Source organism: Eucyclogobius newberryi, unplaced genomic scaffold, assembly GCF_026437365.1.
Source record: "Eucyclogobius newberryi isolate DKJ021-1_F unplaced genomic scaffold, fEucNew1.0.hap1 SCAF_8, whole genome shotgun sequence".
NCBI lineage: Eukaryota > Metazoa > Chordata > Actinopteri > Gobiiformes > Gobiidae > Eucyclogobius > Eucyclogobius newberryi.
Window position 1 is genome coordinate 34,496,802 of NW_027316500.1, and position 9,707 is coordinate 34,506,508.

At 52.0% G+C, this 9,707-nt stretch overlaps 1 protein-coding gene across 1 annotated transcript in view; it reads left to right on the top strand.

Annotated features, from left to right (window-relative positions):
• The window catches only part of eno4 (enolase 4), a 20,167-nt gene extending 13,433 nt beyond the window's left edge, over window positions 1–6,734 (top strand). Inside the window, exons 4-13 of the mRNA XM_072436348.1 lie at window positions 149–263; window positions 1,289–1,467; window positions 1,711–1,851; window positions 1,898–2,023; window positions 3,154–3,318; window positions 3,391–3,516; window positions 4,762–4,936; window positions 5,018–5,079; window positions 6,119–6,236; window positions 6,658–6,734. Coding sequence (XP_072292449.1) covers window positions 149–263; window positions 1,289–1,467; window positions 1,711–1,851; window positions 1,898–2,023; window positions 3,154–3,318; window positions 3,391–3,516; window positions 4,762–4,936; window positions 5,018–5,079; window positions 6,119–6,236; window positions 6,658–6,734 — 1,284 coding nt within the window. The remainder of the gene's footprint in view (window positions 1–148; window positions 264–1,288; window positions 1,468–1,710; window positions 1,852–1,897; window positions 2,024–3,153; window positions 3,319–3,390; window positions 3,517–4,761; window positions 4,937–5,017; window positions 5,080–6,118; window positions 6,237–6,657) is intronic.
• Window positions 6,735–9,707: the final 2,973 nt, after the last annotated feature.

The window sequence follows — 9,707 nt, forward strand, 5'->3', positions numbered from 1 at the left end:
TTCTCTTTCTCTCTCTTCTCTCTTCTCTCTCTTCTCTCTCTCTCTCTTCTCTCTCCTCTCTCTTCTCTCTCTCTCTCTCTCTCTCTCTCTCTCTCTCTCTCTCTTCTCTCTCTTCTCTCTTCTCTCTTCCCTCTCTCTCTCTTGCAGTTCTTTGTACTCGTGTCGTCTTCAGGAGTTCTCAGAGTCTCAGAACAAACCAGACGAATGTTCCGGCTCCAGTTTGTCCAACACCACAGACACTGCAGCGCCTGGCAACAAGAAAGGTACTGAACCTGGTCCTGAACCTGGTCCTGAACCTGGTCCTGAACCTGGTCCTGAACCTGGTCCTGAACCTGGTCCTGAACCTGGTCCTGAACAGCACACAGTGCACACTACACAGCACACAGTACATTAGCATGGCCCTTGTGGTCCCTGTAGGCCTGCTGGGGGCCGGCTTGGGGCCGGCTGGGGGCCTGTTCGGGCCCCGCCTCTTTAAGCTGCAGCACAGACAGTGTCAGTGGAATTGGGCCGGTCTTAATCGGATCAGAATCAGGACGACGCCTCAGTAATGACGTCTCAGAGGCCAAAGCATTAAAATATAAAGTGCATTTAATGACACAGCGCGACAGACGGGATTAAAACACAGCCACTTAATGATGGAACATTACAGCTGCCATGGAAACGGTACATGACAACAAGTCCAAGGGTGAAGTACGAGGCCAAAGAGCCAGACACGAGCCACACAAGAGCCACAAGAGCCACAAGAGCCACAAGGGCCACAAGGGCCACAAGGGCCACAAGGGCCACAAGAGCCACAAGAGCCACAAGAGCCACAAGGGCCACAAGGGCCACAAGAGCCACAAGAGCCACAAGAGCCACAAGGGCCACAAGAGCCACAAGAGCCACAAGAGCCACAAGGGCCACAAGGGCCACAAGAGCCACAAGAGCCACAAGAGCCACAAGGGCCACAAGAGCCACAAGAGCCACAAGAGCCACAAGAGCCACAAGAGCCACAAGGGCCACAAGGGCCACAAGAGCCACAAGAGCCACAAGGGCCACAAGGGCCACAAGGGCCACAAGAGCCACAAGAGCCACAAGGGCCACAAGAGCCACAAGAGCCACAAGAGCCACAAGGGCCACAAGGGCCACAAGAGCCACAAGGGCCACAAGGGCCACAAGGGCCACAAGAGCCACAAGAGCCACAAGGGCCACAAGAGCCATAAAAGAGATAAATATGAACCCTGAAACCCGGTGGTCAGTTTGTAGTTTGACCTCACGTTTTCCTGTCGCTGTTGTGTGTTGTCTCCAGGGAAAAAGGGCTCCGCAGTGAAGCCCCAGCCGCCCCCTGAGCCCCTGGAGCTACTGCCGCCTGAGGGCCTCGCTGTGGGGGCCCTGTCGCTGTGCGTGGCCCGAGCGGGGGCCCAGAGCCGAGGAGTGCCTCTGTACCATCACATCGCAGCCCTCAGGAGCACATGGCAGACGGGTCAGGCGGGTCAGGCGGGTCAGTCGGGTCAGTCGGGTCAGTCGGGTCAGTCGGGTCAGTCGGGTCAGGCGGGTCAGTCGGGTCAGGCGGGTCAGTCGGGTCAGTCGGGTCAGGCGGGTCAGGCGGGTCAGGCGGGTCAGTCGGGTCAGGCGGGTCAGGCGGGTCAGGCGGGTCAGTCGGGTCAGGCGGGTCAGGCGGGTCAGGCGGGTCAGTCGGGTCAGGCGGGTCAGGCGGGTCAGGCGGGTCAGTTGCACGTCCCCTCGCTGCTCGTCTCTGTGCTCAGCTGTGGAAAGTCGTCTCCAGGAAAACTCCACCTGTTCGAGGAGGTCTTTCTGATCCCAAAGCCAGGACTCGGAGCCAGACAGGTCAGTCCAGATGCCCTCCCACATGTCCAGATGCCCTCCCGCATGTCCAGATGCCCTCCCACATGTCCAGATGCCCTCCCACCTTCCTCCTTACAGTGACGTCCAATCCAACCTTCTTCTGCTTCAGATTGTGTCCATAGCCCTGGATCTGCAGACGGAGTTTCAGAGGATCCTGAGCGCTCGGACTAAAGCCGAGGTCAGTCTCTTTACACAGACACGTTAGCAAAGCACGTTAGCAAAGCGCGTTAGCAAAGCGCGTTAGCAAAGCGCGTTAGCAACAGCTGTTTCCTGTTTATGGCACTCGCTTTGTCAAGAGCCACAATCTGATATTTTCAGGTCATAAAGCGTCTGACGTTAGCATTAGCATTAGCATGACATAAAGAGAGGATCAAATGCGGCGTAGAGGCTTTAGCCACGCCCCTCACATGCACAAGCTTTAGCCACGCCCCTCACATGCACAAGCTTTAGCCACGCCCCTCACATGCACAAGCTTTAGCCACACCCCTCACTTGCACAAGCTTTAGCCACGCCCCTCACATGCACAAGCTTTAGCCACGCCCCTCACATGCACAAGCTTTAGCCACGCCCCTCACATGCACAAGCTTTAGCCACGCCCCTCACATGCACAAGCTTTAGCCACGCCCCTCACATGCACAAGCTTTAGCCACGCCCCTCACATGCACAAGCTTTAGCCACGCCCCTCACTTGCACAAGCTTTAGCCACGCCCCTCACATGCACAAGCTTTAGCCACGCCCCTCACATGCACAAGCTTTAGCCACGCCCCTCACTTGCACAAGCTTTAGCCACGCCCCTCACATGCACAAGCTTTAGCCACGCCCCTCACATGCACAAGCTTTAGCCACGCCCCTCACATGCACAAGCTTTAGCCACGCCCCTCACATGCACAAGCTTTAGCCACGCCCCTCACATGCACTAGCTTTAGCCACGCCCCTCACATGCACAAGCTTTAGCCACGCCCCTCACATGCACAAGCTTTAGCCACGCCCCTCACATGCACAAGGTTTAGCCACGCCCCTCACATGCACAAGCTTTAGCCACGCCCCTCACATGCACAAGCTTTAGCCACGCCCCTCACATGCACAAGCTTTAGCCACGCCCCTCACACACACACACTGGAATGACTAAACATCTTTTTGTGACTCGCTCAGATCCACCTCAGGATTCAAAGTAGTTCAACACTGTACACCCAGGGGACGGCAGTTTATATAAGGCTAAACACAATAGCTGCTTGCTTTAGTGAAGACGGGTTATGCTTTTCTGGATTTATGTTTTTAAACATCACAAGGTGCTGCTGTCTCCCTCAGGCTTTAGGAGCGCTGCCGAGTGACAGTGGCGCCCCCTGTCTGATCGCAGAGAGGCCGGAGCAGCCTCTGGAGCTCCTGGGCGAGGCCTGTTCAAACCTGGGCCTGAGCCTGGGATCGGAGCTGTTTCTGGGCCTGAGCTGCGCCGCGCCGGGCCTCTTCAGCTTCGTGAGTCCGGAGCTCTTTTCACCTCAAACACCCGACGACCGCGCGCAAAGACCGCTCACGTCTGTGTCTCAGTCCAAAGGGAAATACGAGGCGGGCGTGGGAATGTTGAAGTCTCCGGACGAAATGGTGGAGCTGCTGCAGGCGCTGGTCATCAGATTCCCCAGTGTGGTGGCCCTGGTGGACCCTCTGAGGAGAGAGGTGAGTCTGGACCTGGTCTGGACCTGGTCTGGACCTGGTCTGGACCTGGTCTGGACCTGGATAGAGTGTGTCGTCTATAATTAAAACTATTATAACGGTGTGTAATCTCCAAACCAGAGAATAAAGTGATATTGCTTCACACACACATGGTCACGTCTACTCACAGCCAAGAAGTTCCCGGTTTGATTCCCAGACCAGGTGTGGCCCTTCTGGTAGGAGTTTGGATGCTCTCCCTTTGTCTGGGTGGGGTTTACTCTGGTTTGTCCATCAACCTGAAACACACTCCAGAATCCTTCGCCCAAGTCCTGACCACGTTTCCTCTGGTTCTGTTTGCTTCAGTCCTAAAGTGTCTCAGTCTGAGTCTCTGGTCCTGAGAGGTTCTGGCTCAGGGGGAGGAGCCTCCACAGCACAGCCAGATGATTGGACGAGAGAGAACACAGACTCAGGCCAAAACAAGAGGCAAAAAGAAACACAAAAGAAACATTTGTCTCCAAACTCTGACTTGATCTCGAGCTAAAGCGCCGCGTTTCCACTGATGCTAACGACTGTGTGGCGCCTTAGCAACACAAAGCTAGCAACGCGCGTTAGCAACACAAAGCTAGCAACGCGCGTTAGCAACAGCTGTTTCCTGTTTATGGCACTCGCTTTGTCAAGAGCCACAATCTGATATTTCCAGGTCATAAAATGTCACATGATCCAAATCCAAAGCACGACATAAAGAGAGGTTCAAACGCGGCGTAGAGGCTTTAGCCACGCCCCTCACTCACACTAGCTTTAGCCACGCCCCTCACTCACACTAGCTTTAGCCACGCCCCTCACTCACACTAGCTTTAGCCACGCCCCTCACTCACACTAGCTTTAGCCACGCCCCTCACTCACACTAGCTTTAGCCACGCCCCTCACACACACTAGCTTTAGCCACGCCCCTCACACACACTAGCTTTAGCCACGCCCCTCACACACACTAGCTTTAGCCACGCCCCTCACACATACTAGCTTTAGCCACGCCCCTCACACACACTAGCTTTAGCCACGCCCCTCACACACACTAGCTTTAGCCACGCCCCTCACACACACTAGCTTTAGCCACGCCCCTCACACACACTAGCTTTAGCCACGCCCCTCACACACACTAGCTTTAGCCACGCCCCTCACACACACTAGCTGTAGCCACGCCCCTCACACACACTGGAATGACTCAGATGGACCTCAGGAGGATTTCGATCAGATGTTTGTCCCTCTCAGGATCGGGAGCAGTGGGAGCGTCTCGGTGCGTTGCTTTCAGACACGTGTTCTCTTCTGAGCGACGTGACCTACAGAGAACAAGGCCCACCACCTCCAGGGGTCAGAGGTCATATTCTCAAACACGCCCACCATGTGACCATCAGTGACCTCATCCGGGTCAGCGCCGAGCAGGAAGGTAACGATCACGCTCAAACTCCTGAGGAAACGTGAAACATAAGTGAAAACATTGTGTTGTTGTTGTTGTTGTTGTGTGCAGGTTCTGTGCTGCTGGGAACGAGCCACGGCGAGCCGTCGTCTGACCCCGCCCTCCCCGATCTGGTGAGTCCGACGCACCGGGAGGGCATCCCACACACAAGAGCGACACACATGGCTCCAAAAACTGAATCTTCTCTCTTAAAGTCTTTCACTGATGTCCCGTGTTCCGTGTCCCGTGCCCCGTGTCCTGTGTCCTGTGTCCCGTGTCCCGTGTCCTGTGTCCCGTGTTCTGTGTCCCGTGTTCCGTCTCCCGTGTTCTGTGTTCCGTGTCCTGTATCCCCGGTTCCGTGTCCCATGTTCCATGTCCCGTGTTCCATGTTCTTTGTCCCGTGTTCTGTGTCCGGTGTCCTGTGTTCCGTGTCCCGTGTTCCGTGTTTTGTGTCCCATGTTCCGTGTCCCGTGTCCCGTGTTCTGTGTCCCGTGTTCTGTGTCCCGTGTCCCGTGTCCCGTGTTCCATGTCCCGTGTTCCGTGTTCTGCGTTCCATGTTCCGTGTTCCATGTTCCATGTCCCGTGTCCCGTGTTCCGTGTCCCGTGTTCTGTGTCCCGTGTTCCGTGTTCTGTGTTCCATGTTCCGTGTTCCATGTTCCATGTCCCGTGTCCCGTGTTCCATGTCCCGTGTTCCGTGTTCTGTGTTCCATGTTCCGTGTTCCATGTTCCATGTCCCGTGTTCCGTGTTCTGTGTTCCGTGTTCTGTGTTCCATGTTCCGTGTTCCGTGTCCCGTGTTCTGTGTCCCGTGTTCTGTGTTCTGTGTTCCGTGTTCTGTGTCCCGTGTTCCGTGTCCCGTGTTCTGTGTCCCGTGTCCCGTGTTTTGTGTTCCATGTTCCGTGTTCTGTGTCCCGTGTCCCGTGTTCTGTGTTCTGTGTTCCGTGTTCTGTGTCCCGTGTTCCGTGTCCCGTGTTCTGTGTCCCGTGTCCCGTGTTTTGTGTTCCATGTTCCGTGTTCTGTGTCCCGTGTCCCGTGTTCTGTGTTCCATGTTCCGTGTTCTGTGTCCCGTGTCCCGTGTTCTGTGTTCCATGTTCCGTGTTCTGTGTCCCGTGTCCCGTGTTCTGTGTTCTGTGTTCCATGTTCCGTGTCCTGTGTCCCGTGTTCCGGTGCTTCAGGCCGTGGGTTTAGGTCTGGACTTTCTCAAAATGGGCGGACTCTGCGGCGCCGAGCGAACGAGCCAATACAACCGGATCATCGCCATCGAGGACGAGCTGGAGCGAGAAGGACGACTATGTGAGTGTGGGAGGGGCCTGTGTGAGTGTGGGAGGGGTCTGTGTGTGAGGGGGAGGAGTCAGGTATGTTTATGTAAGCTTGAAATAAACATCCGCTAAGCCGCTAACAATAGCCGCGACTTAGCTTCTTAAGTAGTTTCACAGGTCGGTGTAATGCCTCACTCGTCCAGCAGGGGTTCAGTTGTTTCATATGGACTCTACTTTTTTTCTCTCAAAACAATACGTTTCGACTCATCCAAGAGTCATTCTCAATCTGCAAATCAAGAGCGGGAACTCAGGGTCGGCCCCGCCCACAGAGCATCAGAAAGGCCCCGCCCACAAAGCATCAGTCCTGTTGTTTCACAGGCTGAAGTCTCTTTGATGTTTAACGTGAGATTCACGTTAAATCAAACTAATTATATTCTTATCTTTCATATTTTTAGTTTTCAAAGAGGAGCTGGTGCTGCCGATCTTCCCCCAAAGACCAGCGTCCAGTCCAGAGTCCAGACCAGAGTCCTGACCGGGACAGAGAACTGGACATGTGAGGTTCCTCCAGGGGGCGCTGTGAGCTCCTTTAAACACGTTTAACACACTTTATGACACGATATTGATACAAGTGAAATATATATAAGTGAAAATACAATTGTGAAGCAGAAAATAGAAGTTTCTTTCCGTCTTTGCAACAGAAAAGCAAAGTGACTCGGGTTAGGGTAAATTCAAATGTGTTGCTTCTTTGTTGTTATAAAACTTAAATGAAGTGCATTAGATCGAGCGTTTCATTTATTCTAATGTTCTAAAGTTTGAGAGTTGCTGTTTTAAGTTTCTCGTGATCTTTGAAAGTTTAAGTCACAAAAACAAATGATTCAGACGTTTAGAAGTAAAAACAGTCTTTTATTTCTGTGTTTGGACATTTTTGACATTCAAAACAGAACAAAAAAAACAACAGTGATTTTAAGAAAGATTTGAACAATTTAACATTTAAACCAAACATTATTTTGATGGAACTCCACAAACTTAAAAGTCACAACGATGAAAAAATACATAAAAAGTGAAATTTAAATGTAACAATTTTGACATTTCAAGAGTCCTGATTTAGTTCTGGTTTAGTCCTGGTTTGGACCTGGTTTAGTCCTGGTTTGGACCCGGTTTAGTCCTGGTTTAGTCCCGGTTTAGTCCTGGTTTAGTCCTGGTTTAGACCTGGTTTAGTCCTGGTTTAGTCCCGGTTTAGTCCTGGTTTAGTCCTGGTTTAGACCTGGTTTAGTCCTGGTTTAGTCCTGGTTTAGTCCTGGTTTGGACCTGGTTTAGTCCTGGTTTAGTCCTGGTTTAGACCTGGTTTAGACCTGGTTTAGACCTGGTTTAGTCCTGGTTTGGACCTGGTTTAGTCCTGGTTTAGTCCTGGTTTGGATCTGGTTTGGATCTGGTTCAGACCTGGTTTGGACCTGGTTTAGACCTGGTTCAGACCTGGTTCAGACCTGGTTTGGACCTGGTTTAGACCTGGTTTAGACCTGGTTTAGTCCTGGTTCAGACCTGGTTTGGACCTGGTTTAGACCTGGTTTAGACCTGGTTTAGACCTGGTTTAGTCCTGGTTTGGACCTGGTTTAGACCTGGTTTAGACCTGGTTTAGACCTGGTTTAGTCCTGGTTCAGACCTGGTTTGGACCTGGTTTAGACCTGGTTTAGACCTGGTTTAGTCCTGGTTTGGACCTGGTTTAGACCTGGTTTAGACCTGGTTTGGATCTGGTTCAGACCTGGTTTGGACCTGGTTTAGACCTGGTTTAGTCCTGGTTTGGACCTGGTTTAGACCTGGTTTAGACCTGGTTTGGATCTGGTTCAGACCTGGTTTGGACCTGGTTTAGACCTGGTTTAGTCCTGGTTTAGACCTGGTTTAGTCCTGGTTTAGACCTGGTTTAGTCCCGGTTTAGTCCCGAATTAGTCCTGGTTTAGTCCTGGTTTGGACCTGGTTTAGTCCTGGTTTAGTCCCGGTTTAGTCCTGGTTTAGTCCTGGTTTAGACCTGGTTTAGTCCTGGTTTAGACCTGGTTTAGTCCTGGTTTAGTCCTGGTTTAGTCCTGGTTTAGACCTGGTTTAGTCCTGGTTTAGTCCTGGTTTAGTCCTGGTTTGGACCTGGTTTAGTCCTGGTTTAGTCCTGGTTTAGACCTGGTTTAGTCCTGGTTTAGTCCTGGTTTAGTCCTGGTTTGGACCTGGTTTAGTCCTGGTTTAGACCTGGTTTAGTCCTGGTTTAGACCTGGTTTGGATCTGGTTCAGACCTGGTTTGGACCTGGTTTAGACCTGGTTTAGTCCTGGTTTAGACCTGGTTTGGATCTGGTTCAGACCTGGTTTGGACCTGGTTTAGACCTGGTTTAGTCCTGGTTTAGACCTGGTTTGGACCTGGTTTAGACCTGGTTTAGTCCTGGTTTAGACCTGGTTTGGATCTGGTTCAGACCTGGTTTGGACCTGGTTTAGACCTGGTTTAGTCCTGGTTTGGACCTGGTTTAGACCTGGTTTAGACCTGGTTTGGATCTGGTTCAGACCTGGTTTGGACCTGGTTTAGACCTGGTTTAGTCCTGGTTTGGACCTGGTTTAGACCTGGTTTAGACCTGGTTTGGACCTGGTTTAGACCTGGTTTAGTCCTGGTTTGGACCTGGTTTAGACCTGGTTTGGACCTGGTTTAGACCTGGTTTAGACCTGGTTTAGACCTGGTTTAGTCCTGGTTTAGTCCTGGTTTGGACCTGGTTTAGTCCTGGTTTAGTCCTGGTTTGGACCTGGTTTAGTCCTGGTTTAGTCCCGGTTTAGTCCTGGTTTGGTCCTGGTTTGGACCTGGTTTAGTCCTGGTTTAGTCCTGGTTTAGTCCTGGTTTAGGCCTGGTTTAGTCCTGGTTTAGTCCTGGTTTAGTCCTGGTTTAGGCCTGGTTCAGACCTGGTTTAGTCCTGGTTTAGTCCTGGTTTAGTCCTGGTTTAAACCTGGTTTAGACTCTGTTTAGTCCTGGTTTAGTCCTGGTTTAGTCCTGGTTTAGTCCTGGTTTAGACCTGGTTTAGTCCTGGTTTAGTCCTGGTTCAGTCCTGGTTTAGTCCTGGTTTGGACCTGGTTTAGACCTGGTTTAGACCTGGTTTGGATCTGGTTCAGACCTGGTTTGGACCTGGTTTAGACCTGGTTTAGTCCTGGTTTGGACCTGGTTTAGACCTGGTTTAGACCTGGTTTGGACCTGGTTTAGACCTGGTTTAGTCCTGGTTTGGACCTGGTTTAGACCTGGTTTGGACCTGGTTTAGACCTGGTTTAGACCTGGTTTAGACCTGGTTTAGACCTGGTTTAGTCCTGGTTTAGTCCTGGTTTAGACCTGGTTTAGTCCTGGTTTAGTCCTGGTTTAGTCCTGGTTTAGTCCTGGTTTGGACCTGGTTTAGTCCTGGTTTAGTCCCGGTTTAGTCCTGGTTTAGTCCTGGTTTGGACCTGGTTTAGTCCTGGTTTAGTCCTGGTTTAGTCCTGGTTTGGACCTGGTTTG